Source organism: Heloderma suspectum, chromosome 4 (genome assembly GCF_057233095.1).
Source record: "Heloderma suspectum isolate Gila_16-S chromosome 4, 16-S_ref, whole genome shotgun sequence".
Lineage (NCBI taxonomy): Eukaryota > Metazoa > Chordata > Lepidosauria > Squamata > Helodermatidae > Heloderma > Heloderma suspectum.
Genome location: NC_139461.1, coordinates 143943947 through 143971546, shown reverse-complemented (window position 1 = coordinate 143971546; position 27600 = coordinate 143943947). Strand labels below are relative to the sequence as shown.

General features: G+C 43.9%; 1 protein-coding gene across 4 annotated transcripts in view; it reads left to right on the top strand.

The window, feature by feature from the left end:
* The window catches only part of RIN2 (Ras and Rab interactor 2), a 102540-nt gene that overhangs the window by 16885 nt on the left and 58055 nt on the right, over positions 1-27600 (top strand). Inside the window, exons 1-2 of one of the 4 annotated variants that reach the window (XM_084850740.1) lie at positions 256-328; positions 584-667. The exons of 1 other annotated variant lie outside the window; for it this stretch is intronic. In XM_084850740.1, coding sequence (XP_084706866.1) covers positions 602-667 — 66 coding nt within the window. In that variant the 5' untranslated portion in view covers positions 256-328; positions 584-601. Of the gene's footprint in view, positions 1-243; positions 329-583; positions 668-27600 lie in introns of those variants that run through there. 2 more of the 4 variants (XM_084850738.1, XM_084850742.1) reach the window with 2 other exon arrangements.

Genomic DNA, 27600 nt, shown 5'->3' with positions numbered 1-27600 from the left:
ATTTGTGGGCTTCTGGTCAAACACCAATCCTATGTCAAAAACGTTAATTTAAAAACATTGAAATCTCCACAGCCACCTTCTGCTTCTTCATCTTTATCTTTTGACGGATCCCTGGAGAAGTAAAGTTGATCCTGGGTGTGTCTAGTGATATGCTTTATCTTTTGTGACACGTGTTTTCCCCAGTTCAGCAACCTGACATACTGGTTTGTTTTTGCTGAATACAGAAGCCTTTCCTTTTCAAATTAGATTGTTTGCACTTAGCCTTGAGGTCTTTCTCATTTACTTTTGCCTGGTTTGCTGAACTTGTGTTTAATCTGCTGTATTAAATGTAAGTAACCCCAGGCATTTGCCATTTACGAGAAGGGACATGGTGTCAGGAGTCCAAATTATTGCATTATAGCTGGTTTCAGAATGTCATCCTAAATCCTTTTACTTAGCTATACGTTCCATCAGTTTCAACAGAAACTGTTAAGGCTGATCTTGAGGCTATTGTTTATAGATATGTATCTTTAAATGTGCATCTTGGTAATGAAATAGGCACTTGTTCAAACTATTCTTAAATGAAATTTGTGTGAATTTTCAGAACTAGCTGAAGGAATTAATGAGCTGTAAACCAATAAAGCTGGAGTTATTTGGATTTGAAGTGCCACTGGTTTGCCGACTCGCTGTAAGTGAGTGAAATAAAGCAAATCTTGGATATCTGTGTAGAATTTGTAGCTGCCTTAGATGACCTGGCAACTGATATTTTGTGTGCTTGTTGTAATCCTGGTTGTCCTTGGTGGTGTTGCTTTTTGAGGGGAAGTTGTAAAAGTTAGGCTGTATAGGGCATCCTTCTATATAAAAGCCATATCCAAACTTTCTGTCACGTTCTAGTGTAATCATCAAGAAACAAGATCCAGGATAGGCCTGTGCAGGTAGGAGCAGGCTTGATTCAATGCCTGGATTCACCAAGACCAGGTTGCAGATGTAGCCCCCATCCAAATGATGTCCTTAGATGCACCCCTTTATTTTCATCCACATAAGTAATGGGTGTCATTCATTCCTGTAAGGAACACTTGGGAATGATTGTGATAAGAGCTCCCTCCACCTTGGCACTGAGTAGTCCAGCCCTCACTGACAGCTCACACCAGGGCATGAGTGTGTATAGAGTGTCTGCAGGTGTGCGCACACAAAGGACCCCAGGGGTGCTTGCATTATGCATGCTCTACAAGCACATGTGCATGCATACACCCGCACACACCCATATTTCGTTTCTTTCTAGAAGTAGGAGAGACAATACATCAGTGATGTACTGACTTACCACCACTCCCAAACCAGGATTTAGCCTCAGGATAGGGAAGGAGGCTATGTATTGGGCCAGGGGGTTGCAAAAGACCTGGGAAACCACAATGGAGAAGGTGCTGGAGGTCTCTGTTCTCCACCCGATCAGATTTGATGTGCATGTAGCTAGCAACATAATAAGCTACTCTAGTAATGTTTGTGTTTGTCCATTACGCTCTTGCTTGACTACTTCTCTGCAGAGAGCCACTATGTGACGAGCCCTGTATTCCGCACAGATCAGCAGTGCTCTGTAGAGTATGCGCAGCCAAGCCACTCCTCTGGAAATCTGCAACAGACAGATATCCTGTGTTTTGTTTCCCAATACACTTTCTGAGGTTAATCCAGCTTTACAGTGCCCCAGCTAGTCAAAACTGACCAGTCCTTTTGTAACGTAAGTCAAGAATTGTTAAGGAGGTGGAAGCAGCCTCAAAGTAATTTCTGATTGACTAGCTACACCACTTACCTCAGAAGTGGAGCTAATTTGGCCATTGAGCCAAACCATCATAGGTCTCCATCAACTGGTCAGCTTTTTACTAGTCCCAGATGTTGTCACTTGAAACCATTCAGCCAGGAGACCAAATGCTCTCTCTCAGATCCTCTTTCCTACAAGGAACTCTGCACATGCTCTAAAACCCAAGCCTGTGTTCAAGCAGGTAATATCTGACTAGCTACATTAGATTGACTTATTGGGCTTATTTGTAACCCTATGTGTGTGATTTGGTGCCTTCCTTTTCATTTTTTTCTTCCTCTCCCCCCTCCACTTTTCTCAAATTCATTTATATACATGGACATTTGACTTGCTTGTTTTTAAAAGACATTTTATAGGAAAGTCTCACTAATAAAATCTTCCTATGTGCTAAGATTGCAAGAGGTGTTAAGCTACCCTTTGTGTTAGGATATTTCACAATGTTGTGTTAAATTCTGTGGGCTTTGGAAAATAAATCCCAAACTCCTTATTGTTTAATATTTCTTAAGCTGGCGTCAGTGAGCTTGAAGTGAGGTGTCAATGGCAGTAGGGCTAAAAAAATAAGAAGCAGGTAGACAGAGAGTTCAAGTAAGGATCAGATGGTAGTGGCAGCCTAACAGGGTTCCTTTTGAGGGAATCCTTACAGAAAGGGGCTCTACTCATAAGGAAATTATCCCCCACCCAATCTGTCTCGGCCATGGTTCTTTGTATTCTGTATATCATATCTGCTGAAGCTTCTTGCCTTTGGAACTTTGCATGTCATTGAGTGTGCTATGTGTTAAAAAAGCAAATATTGTATCAGCAGTCTGTTCCTTAGGACATGCATTACACTGAGCACCAAGCAAAAACTAAGAGCTTCCTGAGCAAAGGAGGAAGAAAAAGTGATGGCTCTTAGACTTGAGTAACCAGTTAATTGTGGTGGTTGTGGATGGGTGGCCTGCTGGTGCTTTAAATAGGAATGCTTTCCTCCTTTCTCATCCAGTAAGGCGGATGAGCCAGAGACTGAGTGAGAGAGAATGAGAGAGTGCAACTCTGGTTTTCGAGGGAGCTTAAAGTATTTGTCTTTCCTTGTTTCCATTTACAGTTTTCTTATGTTTGCTTGTCTCTAGTTCATCTTCATTTCCTCCTTGTATATCCCATACCTGCCCACTCAAAAGTTATGCAACCAGATACAAAAGGGTATAAAGCAGCATCTGTGAAAACAACCTCTAGAACAGGGGTGTTGAAATTCTTTCAGCCTGAGAGCTGATTCAGTTTTGGAGAAGCTCTTGTAGGTTTTAAAGGTGAAGTGGGTGGAGCCAAAGGCCTGGAGCCAAAATACCAAATATACCAGCACATGTTGGCTTAAAGCTCTTCCTGCCAGTAGCTAAGCCTTAGGAGAGGCATTTCACCCTTTTATAAAAAGCTGCACAAAATATGGGAAACGCCAAACAATCAGCAGTGAGGAGAAAGGGGGTGGGGCAAGGGGAAGGAAGCATGGCCATCTTGGGAACCCCAGAAGGCCAGATTGGGACTCCATAGGGCTGGATTTGGCCCAAGGGCCTGAGGTTCTGCACCACTGCTCTAAAAGAAGGAAGAGCCAAATAGCTAGTTGTGGAAGTAGCAAAATGCACCCCATTCCTGCAACTGTGTATCTGTGGTGACGTACACTGGAAGTGGGGTGGACATCAAACAGGCCAGAGAAAAAGCCTATCCTGTAATGGAAGGAGGCAAAGATATATGTTGTAAACTACAAATAGCCTCACATTGGAATATGGAGATGAGAAAGATGGCCTTTGGAAGGAGGAGGGAAAATAAGAAGTCAAAGGAACAGTTGAGGATTTGGTGCAGAAGAATCAGAGTTAAAAGTGCAGTAAATCAGTTATTTAAGAGAGGAAGGGCTGTTTGATACATTAATCTTTGGCCACTTGTTTTCTTGCTTTCCATCCCCTCCTCCTTTTAATAATGGCCGTCTTCTTGTGAGAGCTGTGTAATGTGTAAGTTAGTAACTTCTGGGTTTAGCTGCCATGAGGCCTGTGATCAGGTAAGTTAAGTAATATACTTTTAAGATCTCATTTGCTCCAGCAGGATGGTGTGGATTCCTGGCTCACGCAAGTTCGCATTGCAGAAAAGAGTCTTGTGATGGACCTTTTAAATTCAGCCTTTGGAGCCATGGCTTTAATAATCCCATTTGTCTCAGACCACTGGCTGGGCATTTCACAATGAGATGCCAAAGGGTCAGCTGAACTGCAGCTGTGACTGGAGGAGAAGAGAGAGGACTACAAAATTCAGCCAGGGGATCCAAGGCCCCACCCCCAAGGTGGCCTGCAGGCATACCCTTGTATCCACAGCTGCTGCTCCTTGCAGACTCCTCTTTTGCCTTGAGTTGGCAACTGGGCCAGGTGACAGCATGAAGGAGACCAACGTTCAGAGGATTCCAGTTGCAGAGCCCCAAGTGTAGCATTTAGGATGGGAACACTCAAGGGTTGGGATGCTTAGGCCCATGGGATCAAATCTAGTCTTCATTGTGAGGTAGCTTATTCATACAAGTAAAGATGTTTTTAGCTTGTTCATACAAGTAAAGATGTTTTGTCTGAGCGTAGTGTTTATTGACAAGTTGCACCACTTTATATTAAGGGATTCTGTACATTGAGCAAGGTGTTTTCTATCTGCAGACTACAGGGTCAGACAGTGCTGGCCAAGGCTGGGGTTGAATAGAAATGAGCACTGACTGGATCTGATCCCCTGGGCCTGGGTGTCCCCATCCTTGTGCTACAGCCTGTACAGACATAACTGACAAAAGGGGCCCCACATGTAGTTCCTTGTTTACGATATTGCAGAACAGAATTCAACAAGAATTAAAAGGATAATCCTCATCATTAAAATAATAAAATACATAATCCCACATTAAGTACAAGCAGCATTTTAAGCCCTTACATTAAAAACATATATTAAAAGATTTAACGCAAGATGTGGATTTTGCAGATCTCCTCAGACAGACAGTAGATGACCTCTAGAAGCCATCTAGGCCCCAAGGTTCTGTCCAGAGGGATGATCTGTAGATTCTGCTCCTCATTTGATACTGGAAGGGAGCGAGGGGGGGGGGGAGATAATTTTACACATCCTTATTCCACAGTTGATGGTGAACTTGCTCTTGGGGGAGTAGTTCCCTTTTGTTGCTTGTCATAGAGAACTAAATGTTTTAATGACCAAAAAAATCACAACTATGCTAAAAACAAAATAAAAAATTATCTTAGAGTTGCATTCAGTGTTGTAGATGGAAGGAGTTACATTCATCTCTCACTTGCTTTCTGCGAGTGCTTTGGTAGTTACTGGTACAGTTACATTCTTTTCCTCCTTTGCTGGAGGTAAGGCCCATATTCTTTCCTTGGCTATTAAGATAAGATTGAAATTGAGCCAACTAGCAATCCTTTCTTAGCTGATGGCATTATATTGGCATTTCCTTGAAGGTATGCAGATAGGCAGTTCCTGTTACTGGCAGTCCTAGGTTGACAGGGTAGTAAACTGAAACTGTGGTCTAATGCTGCTAGTACGGAATTGCTTGATCATATGAGATTGGTATAAGAAGGGAGATATATGGACGTATTTCATGGCAGAGATATAGATATTTTGATGGCAATTGTTGGAAGCTGTTCCAAGGTCCTTTGACAGAGAGACTGTTGACAAATTGGTTGTGGGATAAAGAGGGGAAATGTTTTGTAGGGGAGAATCAATGCTACATGCAACATGTACTGAGCACCAGTCAGTGCAGCCAGTGTTTGAAAAATGTACTTAATAATGAATGTTAAACACACTTTCAATAAACTGTAAATGCAGTACTCAGAAGTATTTATCCCTCCCCCTGGATGTGACGCCTATTGCTGAGCACTGCAGTGTTTACATTGACCAATACTTTTTTTGTAAAACTATATTGGAGCATTGGATCTGTTCCCAAAGAAGTGAGCAATGTTTTCAGGATACTCATTCAGACATATATGAAATGAGCACCTTACTTTCTAGAATCAAAACTGAAAGTGGAGCACCGGTAGTGGACTCCACCCTAGGCCGTGATAGCTGGAAGCACCACCACCCCCCTCAAAAAAAGCCAGTGCAAAATTTGTCTTCAAAGTAATTTAAGAAGGGGCTTAAAATCCTTCTTAAAGGATTTTGCAAAAGGTTGAAAAGATAATAAAGCATTTGGCATGTGAATACTAAGATTATGGAGGTTTTAGAACATTTCACAGATTCTCACTTGCATGCAGATTTGTTTCTCCACCTTTTTCTAACCATGGTTTGCCATGCCATCAAACTAGCAAATTATGGTGTGCCATTCTTTGACACTATGATTTAGAGTGGTTTTGCAAACCATGGTCTGGGGCAGTGCTAACCAATTTGCCATTTTGTATGCTGTGGCAAATTATGGCTGAAGAAAACCAGGAGGTGGGAGGATGGAGCCCATACAAGAGAAGGAGAAGGGCACAAGCAACCCTGCACCATGTTTCTAAGCCTCCAAACCATGGTGTGGAGATCAGGTCTAAACCAGGCCAAAGTGACATGCACTGCAATGACTACATGATATTTTACGAGAGTTAAAAGAGATGGGGCTGTTATATTATGCTCTTATCAATGGCAAACCTATCTTAATAACCTCATCATCACTAGATAAGGGACCTTCTCCCCCCAAGGGCTGCATCCGGTGTCAGATATGGATATGGGGCCAGGGGCTGCACACATGCGTGCACTTACACACACATAAACATTCCCCCCCACCACATACCCACAAGTTAAGAGTTTCCTACACTAGTGTTTTCCCTAACTTGCCCTAGCTCAGGAACTGGATTGTTCAGTTACCCAATGTGAACTTTGGTGATCATACCATTGACTGATTGCTGTTAATAAAGCTGCTTAATAATACCAACTAATATTTGGTATTGATAGTCCTCTCATCTTTTTGGTGTAGCCTAGAAGGTAACATGAGGAAAATCTGAGCTTGGGGCAAGAAAGCACAGCCCTCAAATACTCCCAGTGTGGCCTGAGGAGCCGTGAGGACCCTGCCAGCGATAAGGGCAAGGGTTTCCTCTGTCCTCATGGCTCCACAGGCCACACTGGACATGTCTGAGAGCAGCGCACTCCTGCCCTAGATAACCAGTACACACATTTGTGTTCACAAAGCTTGCCCTGAGCTGGTTTTAATGTCTTTAGGGGAATCGTTTCCTGCTCCACTCAGTCATATACTGCCTGTGTCCTTTGCTGTTCTGTATATAGCAACTTGTGTGAAATCATGTTTTGTGGCAATGGTGGCCGTTTAGTGTAGTGGCATGTACTATAAGAGATATAAACTGCCTGTTTTAAATTAGATGTAGCTGGTTTCCTGTCTGGTGTTTTCCATGTATTTGAGAACAGAATCTATCTAATTAAGACTTTTGTGTCACTTAAAAAACTTGCATATGAAAACAATGAAAAGAAATTGGTACTGTAAAAACAATCCTCTTGAAGTAAGGCAGAAAATAGAGGGAGAATGAAGAGACAAGTTTCTTTTGGTGACTTATAAATGTGTTTTCTTTTGTGCTGATACTAAAAGCAGTGAGTCACTATGTATACAGTATGTGTATCAAATAAAAATACTACAACTTTGAAAGTACCTATCTTCTTTCCCAGAGGAATCTAGTAAGTGAATACTGGGTCAGGTGAGAGAACTGTTGAAACTAGTTTTGGTTTTTTTGTTATTCGGAAGCTTGTTCTATAGTAGTTTACATTTAACCTTAGGCATTATATAGCATGGGGCTGGCTGTTCTCAAGTCACTTACGGGCTGTCTTGAAATTTAAGTGACTGATTTTGAATTCTTAGATACATTCATACATATTATAGTATATTGAAGATATATTTATACTAATAAGGAACTGAAGGTTTCTATGTGAGTGCCATTTTACGGGGGTCATAGAGGTATGAAGCAGGTATCCATTTAAAGCATGGAACCCGCAGATTTGCAAAAAGTAGTAGGTTTTGGTTTTGTGTTCCTTGAATTTGGCAAGAACTGCACACGAAGTAAAAAAAATGGATAGACCCTAAGGTGTCAGTCCAGATGAAGGGTTGCTAATTGTAGGGACCCATGGGTGGCATTGTGGGTATGGAGCCCAGTGTATGTACTGAGGAAAAAAGAACTTTCCACAGCCTAAACAATGGAAGCCACTGCCAGTTTGGGAGTTTACGCTGTCACCAGATGATGGGCAGTAGTGTACTGGCAAGTTCAGACATACAGGATCCCTTCATGATCGTCACAGCCATGCCCCCTTCTAAGATTATATAAAACCTTGTAAGATTATACAATACTAATGAGCTTTCAGTCCCTTACTTTATCTCTAAGCCATCATTTCTCCCAATTATGTTTGTGCAGTTACTTGTAATTTCAGCACCTTCTATTTCATTGCTCAGTACAACTCAGTGCTATGCCTGTTTACTCAGAAGTAAGTCACTGAGTTCAATAGGTGTACTCCCATGTAAGTGTGTGTAGGATTGCAGTTTTCATCTTCTCATCCCTGGTATGTGAAAAGTAATGCAGAACAAAAGTGTCGCTGAGCATGTGAAGTGGGCATTTGGCAGATGACTAGCCATGGCCCAGTTGTACGAACATTTTGCAATTATCACAAGAAAATGTAAATAAAAGTTGGCATCTCTACAGACATATCAGAAACCATCCTTTAGCAAACTCTATGGTAGAAAACATTTAAAAGCTCCTGTCGTGTGTCTCTAAGATACATTGTCTCTTCACTAGCATCTTTTCCAACTCTACCAAGTTCAGGCAGACCAATGGACTGTATGGCCCCTGCCTCCTGTTTCCAACAGTGGTCAGGGTGTCTCTGCATCTCATTCACTCAACCTCTCTTTTCCATACACTCCTTCCAGCCCCCAGAATTTAAGAAGTCCCTATGCCTGACCATCCCAAAGGTCTCCTAGTCCAGCCATCTGTCTCCAGCAGTGCCAACCACATGTCTCTGGGAAGCTCATGAACAGGGCAAGATGGAAAAAGCCCTCCCTTTCTGCTGGACCCCAGGATCTGGTGGCAATCAGAGGTACCCTTCCTCTGATGACCAGGGGTACTGCTGTCAGGATTCCTTTAGTCCCCACTTTACTTCTGAGCCCAAACATACACAGACCAGAGAGAGGCTTCAGTCTACAGCTTTTAATCCATTACTTCACCAGGGTCATACAAATGCAAATTCTCAGTGACTCTCAGTCTACAAAGAAATGCCTTCAGGGGATTCAAAAGAAAGTTACAAGAGTTGCCTGCCATTTGAAGAGGGAGGCGGTCTGGCTAGCCTAACTTAAGTGGGGGTCTGGCTAGCCTAACTTAAGTGGGGGAGGTCCCTCTCAAGAGACGTCTAAGCGCAGCTTTTCATGCAAGGCCAGTCGGGTAGACCATCTAAGTTCCGCCCCGGCCTTCTCTCTCTTTGCTCTGCGCCTGCATCTGGCGTCTATTAGGTCATACTCCCCAGACCCTGCCTCCTCCTGTTGGCTGCCTCTCACACGGGGGCGTCTGGCATCTATTAGGTCATACTCCCCAGACCCCGCCTCATCCTGTTTGCTGCCTCTCACATGGGGGGGTTGAAGAGGGACCCTGATCCTCAGCCAGCTGGATGTTTGTAACCTGGGAAGCTGGCCTACCCATATCTGGACTAGCCTGGGAAGATACCTCCCCCATGCCTAGCGGTTCTGCTTCAGAATCTGAACTGCTATCCCACTCCCTGTGCTCAGAAACAGTCCTGACAACTATCCTGCCTCCCAATAGCAGTGCTTGCACCAAGGGTAGTTAACAGGAAAAACAAAATCTCACCCTCTCCTGCATACAACATATTCTTATCATACAATGAGTGCAAGTGATTTGCAAAAGAACAACAACAAACAGCCTTGCACAGCTAACATTCAGAATTCCCTGGCACAAAGATTTGGTGATGGCAACTCTCATAGGCAGCTTTTCAAATTAAATTCATGGAGGATGGTTCCATCAGCAGCTATTGGCCATGATGGCAATGTTGAACCTCCATGTGCAAAGGCAGTATACTCTGGGGACCAGACTCTGGGGTCAAACTACAGGGAAAGACCAGCCCCTTCATGCCCTGCTTGTGAACAGCCATGTGGGGAAGTATCTGGATGGCTGCGGTTAGAATGGTGGACTATCCTTTGGTCTGATCCAGCAAGACAATTGTGCTGATGTTCTTAACAAGGAGTGTGTGAGAGAGACTTGATCTTGTGCCAAAGCCACCAAAGGCAATGGACAAGCGGTGCGTGCAACGCACAGAACCAGCAAGCGCTCACACAGAAGCCTGAGCATGTACCCTTCTCTCTGGTGTACCTTCAAGAACTGAAGGAGGAGAGAGCTGCAGCTTGATCATGGGTTTATTTACTGTGACTTGACACTTGGAAGAGGACTTGTTGACAGAACCATGTGCTTTCTAGCGAGAGGTGGAAAATAAAAAAATTTGCAGTCAAAATTTACCTGCCAGTGAGCAGCAGGAGGAGATTCACAGGGTAGCCCAGGGCAAAACCAGGTAGCCCAGGGCAAAACCAGGCAGGATTGGAACCTGGGGCTCCTGGGTGTGATCCACACCCAACATCCCCCCCACCCAACAAAGGGGCTCCCAAATGGAACTGAAAGAAAGAAAAAGAAAGCAAGGAATTCTGAAGGGATGCAGTCCAGAAGTTGAAATCAAAGATGCTAAGGAAGAGCGAGAGGATGGGCAGGGCAGGGGGGGGCGGCAGTCCAGAAGGCCACTCTGGATCCTTATCCTTAAGCAGGAGCAGCAACAACTGGGAAGGAGCTTGTGCCAACTTACACCTGCTTCCCTCCCTCCGTCTCTCAGGAGGCCCCAGCCAAGGGGGCAGAAAAAAACAGGGCCAGTGGCTGGCGCACTTGCTCCCTCCCTTGCTGGCTCACCAGGGGGCAAGTGGATGGGACAGGCTTCTCTGGTAAGCAGAGTTCGCTATGCCTTGCATGAAGCAACCCCCTGGCAGGGAGCTTTCAAAAAAGTACAGGGTCAACGACCCGGGGAGACCCCCCATCACTACACCCCTGGTGATGGGGCAAGTAGAAGGAAACTACCGAGCACAAACTACTTGGTAGCCACAACAGGTCCAAAGACATAAGAGTTTTCTGGGTGGGAGGTGGAAAAGAGAGATGGCAAACTAGCAATTTATAGATATGCAGCTATAGAAATAGAGGAAATAGAATCCCTCTGCCAGAACTCAGTCAAGACTACTTCTTGAGCCATTTGTAATGTGATAGGGAGGAGATGAGGAAGGTTCCCAAACAGTTTTTTTTAATCTACTATGGTATGCCAAGCCGCTTTTCACGCATCCACAGGAAATTTGTAAATATTCTTTATTTTGAAACCTACCATGAAGTCTGATGGTTTCCACTTTGTCTCTCTTACCAATATTCCCTTTTATCTGACACTGTTTTGCTTCAATTCCCCTCTTCTTCCTTGCCATCACTTTTTTCCCATCTGGTTTGTTCTACTGCCTGCTGCAAGGGCAGCAGATTGTCAGTTAATTACTTTATTTTATTTTTTCTCAGTATGAAACTTTTAAAAAGGGGTCCTGTGTATGTTTTCTTCCATTCTTTTCTGGAAAATGTGGTGATCCTGGTTTTTAACACTGCACTTTGGTGTGCTATGGTGATGGAGAAAGAAATGCAATGTAAACAAATTACTTTAATAGCGTGCCCCAGCAACAAATTGATTTTATCGCACTGTCACATTGCTGTACTATATACATGCTTAACAACAACCTATAGCATGTTTAAAGTGTTTCAGTGTCATTATCCTGTTGTAGAAGGCAGGGGCATTGTTACGAAGGGGCCCACCTGGGCACGGGCCCCGGATCTTTTTTGAGCTGTGCCCCGGATATTTTGTTGTTGTTCAGTCGTTAAGTCGTGTCCGACTCTTCATGACCCCATGGGCCATAGCACACCAGGCTTTCCTGTCCTCCGCTGTCTCCCGGAGTGTGCTCAAGTTCATATTCATTGCATCGGTGATGCTATCCAGCCACCTCATCCTTTGCCGGCCCCTTCTCCTTTTGCCTTCAATCTTTCCCAGCATCAGGGTTTTTTCCAGGAAGTTTTCTCTTCGCATTAGGTGGCCAAAATATTGGAGCTTCAGCTTAAGTATCTGTCCTTCCAATGAGCAGTCAGGGTTGATTTCCTTTAGGATGGACTGATTTGACCTCCTTGCAGTCCAGAGAACTCCTAAGAGTCTTCTCCAGCACCACAGTTCGAAAGCATCAATTCTTTGGCGCTCAGCCTTCCTTATAGTCCAGCTCTCACAGCCATACATTACTACTGGGAAAACCATAGCTTGGATTATATGAACCTTTGTCGGCAAGGTGATGTCTCTGCTTCTTACTATGCTGTCTAGGTTTGCCATAGCTTTCCTCCCAAGGAGCAAGCGTCTTTTAATTTCATGGCTACAGTCACCATCTGCGGTGATCTTGGAGCCCAAGAAAATAAAATCTGTCACTGCTTCCATTTCTTCCCCTTCTATATGCCAGGAAGTGATGGGGCCAGATGCCATGATCTTAGCTTTTTTAATGTTGAGTTTCAAACCAGCTTTTGCACTCTCCACTTTCACCCTCAACAAGAGGCTCTTTAGATCCTCTTCGCTTTCTGTCATTAGGTTGGTATCATCTGCGTATCTGAGGTTGTTGATAATTCTCCCAGCAATCTTAATTCCGACCTGTGATTCATCCAACCTGGCGTTTCTCATGATGTACGCTGCATATAAGTTAAATAAGCAGGGCGACAATATACAGCCTTGTCATACGCCTTTCCCAATTTTGAACCAATCGGTTGTTCCATGTCTGGTTCTTACTGTTGCTTCTTGACCCTCATACGGATTTCTCAGGAGACAGGTAAGGTAGTCTGGTACTCCCATCTCTTTCAGAATTTGCCACAGTTTGTTGTGATCCACACAATCCAAGGCTTTAGCGTAGTCAATGAAGCAGAAATAGACGTTTTTCTGGAATTCTCTTGCTTTCTCCATGATCCCGCGAATGTTGGCGATTTGATCTCTAGTTCCTCTGCCCCTTTGAAACCCCACTTGTACTTCCAGTAGTTCTCGGTTCACATACTGCTGAAGCCTAGCTTGTAGGATTTTGAGCATAACCTTGCTGGCATGGGAAATGAGCACAATTGTACGGTAGTTTGAACACTCTTTGGCATTGCCCTTTTTTGGAATTGGAATGTAAACTGACCTTTTCCGGTCTTGCGGCCACTGTTGAGCGTTCCAAATTTGTTGGCATATTGAGTGCAGCACTTTTAACAGCATCATCTTTTAGGATTTTAAATAGCTCAGCTGGAATACTGTCATCTCCGCTAGCTTTGTTGTTACTAATGCTTCCTAAGGCCCACTTGACTTCACTCTCGAGGATGTCCGGCTCAAGTTCAGTGACCGCACTATCATGGCTATCAGGGACATTCAGATCTTTCCTGTACAGTTCTTCTGTGTATTCTTTCCACCTCTTCTTAATTTCATCTGCTTCTGTTAGGTCCCTGCCTTCTTTGTCCTTTATCATGCCCATCTTTGCACAAAACGTTCCCTTGAGATCTCTGATTCTCTTAAAGAGATCTCTAGTCTTTCCCATTCTATTGTTTTCTTCGATTTTTTTTGCATTGTTCATTTAAGAAGGCCTTCTTGTCTCTCCTTGCTATTCTCTGGAACTCTGCATTCCGTTGCATATATCTTCCCCTTTCTCCCTTGCTTTTCGCTTCCCTTCTTTCCTCAGCTACTTGTAAAGCTTCATCAGACAGCCACTTTGCTTTCTTGCATTTCTTTTTCTTTGGGATGGATTGAGTTGCTGCCTCCTGAACAATGTTACGGACATCTGTCCATAGTTCCTCAGGCACTCTGTCTATCAGGTCTGATCCCTTAATCTATTCCTCACCTCCACTATATATTCATAAGGGATATGCCCTAATCATTTTTGTCATTTTTTTACATTTTCCCATTGACTTGCATTGGAAAATAGACATGGCCATAACGTTTTTGGTTTGTATGATAAATACGTGACATTTGGAGACCTGGTAGCTCTCATGGAGCTGATTGAACCTGCCAAATTTCAGGCATTTAGGCCCAGGTGCTTTTGTGCTAGTCACAGATAAAATTTGCTATGTTCAAGAAAATCTGTCGAAGCAAAGAGCTATTTTTTTGTGTGTGTTTCCATATAAGTGCATGGAATTTGGGGACCTGGCAGCCTCTCTGGAGCTGACTGAACCTGCCAGATTTCAGACAGTTAGGTCCAGTGGCTTTTGTGCTAGCCATGCATAAAGTTTCCATTTCTCAAAGAGTAAAACAAAAAGTAAAAATTGTCAAACCACACAGGGGATTAGAGATCCTAATAAGAAGGTGTTTAAGGTGAACATTTGGAGGTCACTATGCCTAATCTCTTGTGTACAGTTGTTGTTTTTTTGAGGTGCAAAAAGCCTCTCTCCCTTTACTTTTCTGCTCTTACATGCCCACTGTTGGGAGCTTGCCTGCAATTACATTTTGAAGAGGGAGATGGAAGGGAAGAAAGAGTTCCATGTGAAATGCTGGTATTTCAAACAGCATCTGATTTCACTGCCCTAAACTGGAATCTTTGGCTTCTGCAGAAGTTTAGTAGCCTCAGTACAGCAAAGGATCCAATCAGCCTCCACAAACGTCTTTGTCCCCCTCCACTTTAATTTCTCCTAAACAGCTGTAGGACTTGAATTATTCCAAAAGGGGGGTTAAGACTATGTGGTGTCATGATCCAGGAACTGCTGAGGCTTTTAAATAGGTTCTAAAGTTTTTTAAAAAGCTAGAAAAAGCCCTCAGCCACCTCACCTCATAAAGTTAATGTAAGTATGTGCAATCCTTACAAACCTTCCACAGCCTCCTAAATTCCTCTGAAGTACTACCTCTCTGGAAGGAGCCATTTGGCTTAAGGAATTCTCTCTACACGCCCCCCCCCCCATTTCCAATCACCATTCTTCTTTTTTTCTTCCCTCACCTATCCTAGTCTTTCTTTCTCTTCTTTATTCCACCCAGGGCATATCTTGGGGAATTCTTAAAGACAATTCTCTTCCATGGGCAAGAGAAGTACTGAACTGTATTTGACTTTATACAAACAGACAAGAGGGTTTGTTTTTCTCCTTCTCCTCACTCAAGCCTTTGAGAAAAGTGGGTTCACATGGTTGCAGAGAACAAATCTGGGGCTGTTTTGCCTGTCAGTTGCCATTATCTGGCAATAGCAAGGGCTGTAGCTCAGTGGCAGAGCACATGCTTGGCAAGCAGAAGGTCCCAGGTTCAATCCCCAGCATCTCCAGGTACGGCTAGGAAGGAATCCTACCTGAAACCCTGGAAAGACGCTGCTGCCAGTCAGTGTCAATAATACTGCGCTAGATGGACCCAGGGTCTGACTTGGTATAAGGCAGCTTCCTATGTTCCTTCGAAAAGAAAGTGTTAATAAAAAAAGAAGTTTGGGCTTGTTTGTTTTTTAAGTTGAGGGGAGATAAATACTGCTCATTTGTGCAAGCCTATGGATGCCTACTCAGAAGCCCCATTATGTTTAATGAGGCTTACCCTCAAGAAAGTGTGCATAGGTTTCCAGCACAAGTTACTTTTGCAGGGAGGTTTGCACCTTGATGCTCTGCATGTTTACTCAGAAATAAGTCCTGAGTTGTGAGCATGGTACTGCAGGCTTAATGCCTACCCGGTTCCAGCTAATGAATTGACTACCCTTTCAGCTCAGTCCTATGCATGTTTTGTCATTTGTGGGTGGTGGTGGTGGTTTTGCATGAACTCTATCTTCAGTGGTGAGGGAAAGGCACTTAATACATGCTCAGAGTTTCTCCATAACATAGCCCTAGGTTTGAAAACAGACTCCTTGGCTGAGTCCTGGTGAAGTCTTGGCACAAATGAAGTTATGGGGAGGAAGATACAATGAGAGCTTGTGCATAACAAGGAGGAGGTAGAGGAGAGTTGCACAAAACAAAACATCTTTTTTTATGAAGAGTTGCTGGAGGAGGGATAGTTGCATGGAGGGGAATAGAATTGGTAGGGGGAGAATGTAAATGCTCAGTGGTGAAAGAAAAGCATTCTGCATATGCTCAGAGGCACTCTCCGTTTAAGAACATAAGACGAGCCATGTTGCATCAGACCAAGGTCTATCTAGTCCAGCATTCTATTCACACAGTGGCCAACCCCCAAGCCGGACATGAGTGCAATAGCATCTTCCCACCCATATTCCCCTGCTGCAAACATTGGTGAAATGTAAATAAATTCTAATAATTCTAAATTTGCAGGCATATATATCCTTCAGAAACTTTGCAGGTTTCTTGCCTGGGGGACACCTCTAATGACCTGTGCATTTTCATACAAATCTACCCAAAAACTATTGGGGACAGGGTGAAGGGAAGGGAAAGCAAATCACTCCCTCCTCCAAAGTGGAGAACTCCCCTTCCACATTAACTGCTGCACCTATCCTTCTGAAACTTTGCTGGTTTCTTATTTAGGGACACCTCTAGGCTGTCTGTAATTTTCAGAACAATGGTCCACAAAGAACATAGAGGGAGAAATATATTCTCTTTTGGAGACCTCAAAATGTCAAGGCCACCCTTGCACAAAACCCCTTGTGGCTATCATTCTGAAATTTGGCAGGCATCATCTCCTCTGATGGGGCAATGAATCCTGAATTTTTTTATCCAGTTCTTCCAAGGAATAACAGTGTTATTGGCAGTGCCCTTTAAAAGAAAATCAAAATATAACGCTGCACCTATTTTTCTGCCATTGGCCAGGTGTAATCCTATTCTAGGGGGCTACTATGCCTGAAATTACCATCCAGTTCTGACCAAGAGAAAAAAGTAACAGTTTTTTCCTAATTTCCCATTGTAGTCAACAGGAAGCATAAAGACTCATTCTTCCAAACCTTGACTCAGGTTTGGTGCGGAGCTGAAGTGGACTGACTACAAACTGGCCCAAGCAGAAGCGGGATGTTTTCCAAAATGCTGAATCGGGGTCTGAGTTGAAGTGGGGGGGAGGGTCAGTGCACACTTCTTATGTATGTAATCTATGCACACACATAAGCGCACCACACGCACCCTCCCACGCGCACACACACATATATTAGAGGTCTGCTTAGACTTGGCGATACACGTGCAAATTTGTGTTGTGGACCTGTGCCCCAGATCTTTTAAGAACCTAGCAACGTCCCTGGTAGAAGGTATTACAAGGTGACAGGTAGGCCAGTATTGTTATCCCCATATTGCAGCGGGAGTGTTGAGGCAGAAAGTGAGAGGCTTGTGCACTTTGCACAGCCTCCCCAACCTGGTATCCTCCAGATGTTTCTGCCAGTTGGCCAACCTGCCTGAGGCTGACAGGGGTTGACTTTGCACAGCCTCCCCAACCTGGTGTCCTCCAGATGTTTCTGCCAGTTGGCCAACCTGCCTGAGGCTGACAGGGGTTGACTTCCAAAACATCTGGAAAGCACCAGGTTGGGGGAGGCTGGCCTAGTGAGTGGCTGTGGTGAAATTCAAAAGGGAACATCCTGATTTGTAGCTCAGTGTATTAGGGCCAAACTTGATGTGACACTCGGAGATCTGTGATTGGATTAACTTTGTGAAAAGGAAAATGCAGCTGCAAAAGCTTGATCCAGATTGGTACCATGGCACTGAGGGAGGGGGATTAGTCTTCCCATCCCCTGCATAGCCTTCCCCATTAAAATGTCTGCTCAGAAGTAAGTCCCACCTAATTCAATGGGTCTTGCTCCCAGGAAAGTATGTTTAGAATAGCCACCTTGAAGGTGAAAACTAGCATTTTGAATTATATTTAGAAACAAAGTGGCAGCTAGCATAGGGTTTTTTGGGTTTTTTTTGTACTGGTGAAATACATCCAGTTAACAAACTGGTTGGCATGTTCTGAACCAATTAAAGTTTCCAAACAGCCTTCAAAGGCAGCCCCACATACAGTGCATTGCAGTAAGCTGACCAGGGTAGTGAAATCCAAACATGATGTGATCGGAAGATTCATGTCTGACAATCGTTCTCTGTGTCAAAGTTCTTTTTAAAAATCAGTTTGGAGAGGAGAAATACACAGAAAGTCATGTAAGCAACTAGTTCCTGCTTTGTGCTGTGCTTTGTCTCCAGTGAGCCTGTACGTTCTGTCCTGTTTCATCCTGTGAGAATGAACAACATCTCTTTCTAACTATTTACGGAAGTTGGGACTTCTCCCCCACCCCCTCCACCCTTCAAATCTCTTACTTTATTTGTGCTTACAGCTGGACTAACACAATGCAACATTTGACTTAAGAGATCTGTTATGTACTGGCACCATTAGACGGTTCCTGTATTTTGGCTACAGAATTTCAATGTAAGCCTGTGTGTAGCTATATCTGTGGACTGCTTGAACTAGGTTCTCAGCCGACTGCTGAAACGGAAATAATTTTAAAAGAAATGCCATTTGCCAAGGTCCAGATAAAGATATGTGATTTTAGACAACCCAAGCATTTGTGGGCTAGATATAAAATACAGCCTTTTTAACAGAGCAGTGCAATTATATCAATTGAAACAAGGAAGATTTCTGGTCTACCTGTGAAGTATTGTGAAATTGTTGGATTGCAGGAATAGGGGTAGAGAACTGACTTTTAAAAGTTGTTCTATAATCATTATACCACTTAAACCACTCATTTATATAATTTTGGTAATCCTTGCAGTTACCTTGTAAGATGAACTAGTTTTATTACCTCTATATCACAAGTACTGCAAGTTTGTGGCTGAGATAAGATTTGACTTTCTGGCTGTCAACTCATTACACTAGCTTTACTGGGATTGCTGCTGAAACATATGTGAGGGTAAACAGAAAAGCTGTAAGTAGAAATTTAGAGTCAAAATGCAAGTGTTAGAATCTTATCTGTACCTTCATATGAGTACAGTAGGATGTTTAAAGATTTGCCCTGTCTCCACATTTCTGCCCCAAGGTATGTTATTACTGATGTCTGGAGGGTTTGTTAATTCTCCCGAACAGACTTGGATGTTTGCAAATAAAGTCATGTTGTTCAAATTTTGGAATACCCCATTTACCTTAGCGGTAGAAGACACATCTGTTTTTTAAAATATATATATATTATTAATTATTTTTATATACTGCCCAACAGCCGAGGCTCTCTGGGCAGTTCACAACAAATAAAACCAACAAATACAACACAATAAAATGCAATATAAGACTTTAAAAGTAGCATGTAAAACCCAGCAGCAGTTATAACCCAGGGAAAGCCTGGCTGAAAAGGTGCATTTTTAGGAGGAGCTTGAAAGATGCCACATTTTCTGCCTCCTGAACTGCACAGGGAAGGGTTTGCCAGATGTCCTGCAATAGAAGTAGCTAAGGACATAGAGGAGTAGCATTTCAGTGTTATAGCTAGACAGTTTTAACTCTATCTGTATTTGTACCTGTGGCTCTGACCCAGATCTGATGTGGAATACAGTCTGTGGCACACTGCATCTGCCTAAGCAGGAAGAGTGTCTAAAGGGCAAGCTACATGGTATGATAAAGTCTTACCAAACTCATCTTCTCAGGAGGAGACAGTTTGCACTGAGGAGGAAAAGGAGTGCCCTGGCCATTCTTTCTTGTCCTGAACATGCCCGTTACTTGCAACTCACTGGATCTGTTTCCTCTGTAAATGAATTGTGTGTCGCCTGTTGTAAACTAGCATATTCAGGAGGAAAGTTTATGATAGCTCACTCCCAGATGTGCTGGCTTAGTACATGCAAGGAGCTTTTGATGTGAGGGAGCATTATTTTGTATTTATTAAAGTAATTTATATAATTTTTCTGTTGTACAAAACAGTTCACAAAGCAATAAAAATATAGTTAAAACACTCTGATAGTGGGGGGGGGGGAGCCATAGTAACAGGACTTAAATCAAAGGCTTTGCTCCAAAGGTAAGTTGCAGCCCTGTAGGGGGGAAAAGCAAGGAAGTAGCTGTCCTGACCTCTGCTGGAAGGAGGTTCAGCAGCTTTGGAGTGGCCACTGTCAAAGCCCTGCTACAAGATGTCATTGTTTTTACCTTCCATAAAGATGGCACAGACAATAAAACCCACTGACTGGACCTTAACTAGAGAGATGGTCGATCTGGTATGAGGCACCAGGCCATACAAGGTTTCAAAGCACCTTGAACCAAAGCTGGAAGTAATGTAGACAGCAATGTAGCTAGCGCAAAGCAGGTTGGATATGACCACACCTTCAGACACCAGTCAGATGGCATGAAGCAGCATTCTGGACTGCTGAATCTTCTGCATCATCTTCCACAGTTTCCTCATATCAAGCACATTGCAGCAATTACACCTGGGAATTAATAAGCATAAATCAACATAGCAAGCTATGACCTGTCTAGAAGAGGCATCCTAATTAGCCAAATGTGGAGAAAGACAACAACTATAACCAGCTTCTTAGAAGCAGTGCCATATTTAGGAGGTACCTCTAAGCTTCTAACTTGATCAGAAAGGTCCAAATAATTATCCATTCGAAGGTGGTATCTACAGTCAGGGCCGGAAATATTGGAACAAGGATAACTGTTTTGGCAGTTGGCCTCCGTACACCACCACATTGAAGTTGAAAGGAAATGCACCCAGATGGGAGCGAAGTCAGGACTGTCAGCTGTAATTCAAGGGATTTGATAAAAGTGGGGCACTACCCATTCAGGAAGGACAGCCAGTGGCATACACACACATCCATTGTTGGTGGCTCATAAGTAATGGAACGAATGGCTGACAAGCAGCTGCATGGCCAGGTGTGGCCTGTTTCCTGGGTGCCCCATGACCAATCAAGCAGATCAAAGGCCTGGCGGTGGTTCTGAGTGTTACATTTGCATTTGGTAGCTGTTCACTGCAACTCCCAACATGAGGTCCAAAGAGGTGTCCATGCGAGTGAAGGAGGCCGTCATTAGGCTGAGGAAACACAATAAACCCATCAGAGAGATAGCAAAAAGAGTGGGAGTGGCCAACAGAACAGTTTGGAACATCCTGAAGAAGAAGGACTTAACTGGCAAGCTCAGCAACAGCAAAAGACCTGGAAGACAACTAAAGTGGATGACCGCTGAATTCTGCTCATGGTGAAGAGGAACCCTTTCACAACATCTAGCCAGGTCTAGAACACTCTTGAGGAGGTAGGCATGCCATTGTCAACATCTACAGTCAAGAGCTGGCTTTATGAATATAAATACAGAGGCTTCACAACAAGGTGCAAACCACTGGTAACGCTCAAGAACCGAAAGGCCAGATTAGCCTTTGCCAGCAAACACCTAAAAAGCCTGCCCAGTTCTGGAATAAGATTCTTTGGATGAATGAAACCAAGATTAACTTGTACCAGAATGATGGGAAGAGAGAAGTATGGAGAAGGAAAGAAACAGCTCATGATCCAAAGCATGCCACATCATCTGTCAAACATGGTGGAGGCAGTGTTATGGCCTGGGCACTTATGGCTGCCAATGGAACCGGGTCACTGGTGTTTATTGATGACCTGACTGCTGATAAAAGCAGCAGGATGAATTCTGAAGTGTATAGGGCTATACTTTCTGCTCAGATTCAGCTGAATGCTGCCAAACTGATAGGACACCACTCCATATTGCAGATGGATCCAAAACAAACAGCAAAACATACCGCTCCATATTGCAGATGGACCCAAAACATACAATAAAAGCTACCCAAGAGTTTCTCAAGGCAAAGAAGTGGGATGTTCTTCAATGGCTAAGTCAATCACCTGATCCCAACCCAATAGAGCATGCTTTTCACTTCCTGAAGACAAGACTGAAGGCAGAAAGACCCACAAACAAGCAGCAGCTGAAGGCAGCTGCAGTAAAGGCCTGGCAAAGCATCTCAGGGGAGGAAACTCAGCATTTGGTCATGTCCATGGGTTCCAGACTTCAGGCAGTCATTGACTGCAAAGGATTTTCATCCAGGTATTAAAGACGATCCTTACGTTTGAGATGATGTTGGTTTGTTCCATTACTTATGAGCCACAAACGATGGGTGTGTGTGTATGCCACTGGCTGTCCTTTCTGAATGGTTAGTGCCCCACTTTTGTCAAACCCCTTGAATTACACCTGGAAGTCCTGACTTCGCTCCCATCTGTGTGTGTTTCCTTTCAACTTCAATGTGGTGGTGTACAGAGGCCAACTGCCAAAACAGTTATCCTTGTTCCAATATTTCTGGCCCTGACTGTATATGCCACCTGTTCAAATATTGAAAAGCACTGTATGGTCTTCAGTCTCTTGCATAGGACGTGAGCGTTTATCTTTCCAGTGTTGTACTATCAGTCTTTTTGATGTCCAAAGGGTGCGGAAAATCCATTTACACTGACCATCTGTTAATTTCCAAGAAGCAGGTAGAAAATTAAAAGAACATGTACATCAGCGAATGTTGCAGTACAAAATTTATCCATATAATAACCTCCTCCCCAAAAGAAGCAACTACTGGGCATTGCCAAAATATATGTTTAAAAGACGCATTAGCTGCATTGCACTGCCAGCAGTTCGCTGATTTAGACAAACTCTTATTAAAGAGATGTTGTGGTGTGCAATATACATGAAACAAGTGTTTTTCCTGAATAAGACACAGCCTAAGACATAGTCCATAGACGTGACAGATATAGATGCTAAAGCAGCAAACCATTGATTAAGCAAAATGGGGCAATCCAATTCCCTAATCCATTCCTGCTTAGAAACCTATATATAGTATTTATTCACGGATCACAAGTATTTATAGACATGGACTATGGGTCGCTTTGCCTGACCAGCCTCAGTAAGTGCTTCCAATATTGACGGAGACTCTGATGCCGTAAAAGTGGCAGGGCCAAATCTAGATACAAACAAATGCTGCAATTGCAAGTATTGCCATTCAGCCATAGCTGGCAAATCGTATTTGGCACGCAGGATAGAGAACAACAAGAACTCATCATCAGCACCCACCAGTTGATCTCAAGTAAAAATCACCTTGCCTGTCCATGTCTGCTGCAAAAACATTTTCTTACCAATTTTTAGATCTGGATTGCTCCATGAAGTCAATTTAGCATGAAAAAAATGGATCGAAGTGTATTTGACATGACACACATCTCTAACAGTAGAAACTGTGGGAGGAACCCTGTCCATTCTTGTATGTCTAGAACCTAATCCCATCCATTTAGAGAGAGGAACCAGACAAGAGGATTCCAAACTGAGTGAGGGCATCAGTTGCATATAAACAACCTAAGGGCACAATCCTATGGGGATAGTTGGACACCTCCGAACTTGGAGGCAGCTGACTATCCAATGCAGGGTGGGCGGAGTGCGGAGGGGATCTTCTCCGTGCTCCAGCCACCCTACATTAGAGGGCAGCTGGATTTTGGCTGGGGCTGGTTGGATCGGGCGGGGGGAGGGGAGGCCAGAAAATGCATAGGAAGCATCATAATGATGGTTCTGCCCTCCCCTCCCCACCCTCAGGAACGCCCCCTTTTTGCCTACTCTGCACTGCTCTTATGAGTGCAGAGCTAGGAATGAACTGTGCTGCCTATGAAGGGGAGGGCAGTCAGGTTTCTGGGAACTGAAAAATCCTGTGGCTGTCTAGACACAGTCTGGCGGCCATAGGATTGCGCCCTTAAGCAAGGAGTGGGCTCAATGGCATTATGTCAAGACAATTTATTCAAAACAGGGGATAAGACAATAACATTGGTTGTCTCCCCTATTGTTTAATATGTGCATAGAAATATTGGCTAGCCTGGTGAGAAATAATACTGAAATCTCAGCAACCCAAACTGTTGGGATAACATCTAAAATATGTATTTATGCAGTTGATGCACTTTTTATAAGGAACCTGACGGTAATAAATTAATAAATTGTTGAATATTATACAAGAATTTGGTACTCTTGCATGAAATGAAGTCAGCCAAAGTCAGAATTATTAGGAAATTATGTTTTCAGACAATATTTCAGAAATCATTGATAAAACTTTAATAAATTCTATGGGGTTCCACCCCGTTGCCTTTGAGTTTGGAGGCTTCAAAAATCTTATGTCCTGCTGGACTATTCCTGGTAGAGCGGGAGGAGGATGGAGGTGTTTTCACCTCCTGTTCCTCCTCCTCAAAACAAGACAATGACACAGCTAGACAGGCCTCTGAGCCCTTCTAGCTTACTTACCAGTGGTGGCTGGGGACACATGACAGAGAGGCCACAGGATACCTTGGGTCCAAGTCTCCTCCCTGTCCACCGTTCTGCCCTCTTTTCACCCTTCTTGAAGCCATCCAAGGTCATTTTTTGCAACTTCAAAAGCAGGTGCCATGATTCTTTCCATGGCAGCTATGAGGGGGCAAGGGGAGGGATCAGATCTCAGAGTCCCCCTCCCGAGGTCTTAGGAGTGTCTACAGCCTCAGGTGAAGAACTCCAAAATATCCTATGGTCACTGGGATGCTGTCCCAGAACTATAGGATTGAGCCCTAATAGTATTTCTTTAAATGTTAAAAGGTAGAGTCAAGGATAGTTGTCATAGCTCGGCAATATTGCCACAGTTAAGATGAATATCCTTCCACGTATTTAATTTCTGTTTTTGACCCTACCATTAGCAGTTCCTAAATCTACAATCAAGGTTTTGCAGTCCATTATCACTACATTTATTTCAGACTCAGAGTTTTCTTGGATTAACTTCAAGACTATGCAAAAAAAAGTGTTAAAATGGGAGGACTATCCACACCAAATATTAGTTGGTATTAATAAGTAGCTTTATTAACAGCAGTCAGTCAATGCTATGATCAGCAAAGTTCAAACTGGGTGACTAAACAACTGGGGGTCACAGCCAAATTAAATTAATGGTGCCTCCTTTCAGCAGGCAACTCCTTTGCTGAGGGAACTGCACTGGCTGCCTGTTCACCACCGGACCCAGTTTAAGGTATTAGTACTAGTGTACAAAGCCCTAACTAACTTGGGACCAGGATACCTGAGAGAGCGCCTCCTTCTTTACCAACCTGCCCAGTCACTGAGGTCATTAGAGGGCATGTTTCTGGTGGTTCCACATGGACCCATGGCCCAGTTGGAGTCCACCAGGAAAAGAGCCTTCAGTGTGGTAGCCCCCTTTCTCTGGAAGTCCCTGCCCCTAGAGGTCAAGCAGGCTCCAACACTGTTCTTTCCGGTCCCTCCTGAAGACATTGTTATTTCCAGAAGCCTTCCTTGAGTGACCAGCTGCAGTTTATTAAATCCAGTCTTATCAGAATTTTTTTCTTTTAAAATGTTTAAATTGTTTTAATATGGTGTTTTATTCTTTCGCTCTTGCTGTTCACTGGTCTGAAAGTTTTGATGTGGAGTGGTATATAAATATTGTAAATAAATAAATATGTAGGGGAAGAATAGGAAATGTATAGATCAGGGTAGGCAGCACGGTGCCCTTGAGTACCTTTGTGCTCTCAAAGGCCTTCCTTGGTGTCCGCCAAGGTGCCCTACCCCTCCAACTTAAAAAAAACCAAAAACAAAATTTCTTACTGGCAGCTGGGATCACCTCAAAGCAAAGTGAGGGCCTCTAGCCACTCCCATCTTCTTTTCCCATGAATGCCTCTGGGCCACACATGAGGCTCAGAGACATCCTTCGGAAATGAAAATGGCAGGTGGCTGCAAGCCTATGCTTCCATCTGCAGCATGCCCATTTTGTGGTGGTGCACAAGACAGTTTCTCAAATTACCAGATGTACTCACACTCCCCCAAAGGTTGCCTACTGGTATAGATCATACCAATGTCTGTAGGAATATAAGAGTGAAGAACTGGGATAAGTTAAGGTCTCCTCTGGCCCCTAATACAGTCAGGGCCAGAAATATTGGAACAAGGATAACTGTTTTGGCAGTTGGCCTCTGTACACCACCACATTGAAGTTGAAAGGAAACACACCCAGATGGGAGCGAAGTCAGGACTTTCAGCTGTAATTCAAGGGGTTCGACAAAAGTGGGGCACTACCCATTCAGGAAGGACAGCCAGTGGCATACCCCCCCCATCATTGGTAGCTCATAAGTAATGGAACAAACCAACATCATTTCAAACTTAAGGATCGCCTTTAATACCTGGATGAAAATCCATTGCCGTCAATGACTGCCTGAAGTCTGGAACCCATGGACATGACCAAATGCTGAGTTTCCTCCCCCGAGATGCTTTGCCAGGCCTTTACTGCAGCTGCCTTCAGCTGCTGCTTGTTTGTGGGTCTTTCTGCCTTCAGTCTTGTCTTCAGGAAGTGAAAAGCAAGCTCTATTGGGTGGAGATCAGGTGACTGACTTGGCCATTGAAGAACATCCCACTTCTTTGCCTGGAGAAACTCTTGGGTAGCTTTTGCTGTATGTTTTGGGTCATTATCCATCTGCAAGATGAAGCGGTGTCCTGTCAATTTGGCAGCATTCAGCTGAATCTGAGCAAAAGGTATAGCCCTATACACTTCAGAATTCATCTTGCTGCATTTTATCAGCAGTCAGGTCATCAATAAATACCAGTGACCCGGTTCCATGGGCAGCCATACATGCCCATGCCATAACACTGCCTCCACCATATTTGACAGATGATGTGGTATGCTTCAGATCATGAGCTGTTCCTTTCCTTCTCCATACTTTCCCCATCATTCTGGTACAAGTTAATCTTGGTTTCATCCATCCAAAGAATCTTATTCCAGAACTGGGCGGGCTTTTTAGGTGTTTGCTAGCAAAGGCTAATCTGGCCTGTCTGTTCTTGAGCGTTACCAGTGGTTTGCACCTTGTTGTGAATCCCCTGTATTTACAGTCCTAAAGCCATCTCTTGACTGTGGATGTTGACAATGACATGCCTACCTTCTCAAGAGCATTCTTGACCTGGCTAGATGTTGTGAAAGGGTTCCTCTTCACCATGAGCAGAATTCTGCGGTCATCCACTTTAGTTGTCTTCCATGGTCTTCCAGGCCTTTTGCTGTTGCTGAGCTTGCCAGTTAATTCCTCCTTCTTCAGGATGTTCCAAACTGTTGTATTGGCCGCTCCTACTGTTTTTGCTATCTCTCTGATGGGTTTATTTTGTTTCCTCAGCCTAATGATGGCCTCCTTCACTCGCGTAGACACCTTTTTGGGCCTCATGTTGGAAGTTCCAGTGAACAGCTTCAGAACCACCTCCAGACCTTTTATCTGCTTGATTGGTCATGGGGTACCCAGGAAACAGGCCACACCTGGCCAAGCAGCTGCTTGTCAGCCATTCGTTCCATTACTTATGAGCCACCAACGATGGGGGGGGGGTATGCCACTGGCTGTCCTTCCTGAATGGGTAGTGCCCCACTTTTATCAAACCCCTTGAATTACAGCTGACAGTCCTGACTTCACTCCCATCTGGGTGCGCTTCCTTTCAACTTCAATGTGGTGGTGTACAGAGGCCAACTGCCAAAGCAGTTATCTTTGTTCCAATATTTCTGGCCCTGACTGTATATTGCCATTGACATCTATATTTATGTTGGATTCTTTTCAACAAGCCAAGAGATATTATAACCACGATTTATGGCTACAAAACGGTTACTATTTTAAAAAAGAGAGAGTAGTACTGGGCAGAATCCAACGGAGCACTACTGGCCCCGCCCACTGTCTTCTGCCCCGCCGACTGCATTGCACAAGCGGGCCCCACCTGTTGTGCAGTGGTGGTTTAGCACGTCCTGGGCAACCCAAAATGAGCGGAAACACTTGTTTCTGGAAGAAGGCAGGTCAGCAGAGCTTGCATAAGGAAGCTCCACTGACCGGCTTTCTTCCAGAAATGAGCATTTCCACTCCTTTCGGGGCTTTGCCTAAGAAGCGCGAAATCTCTCTCACGTAAGCAGTGGGTCCAGCTTG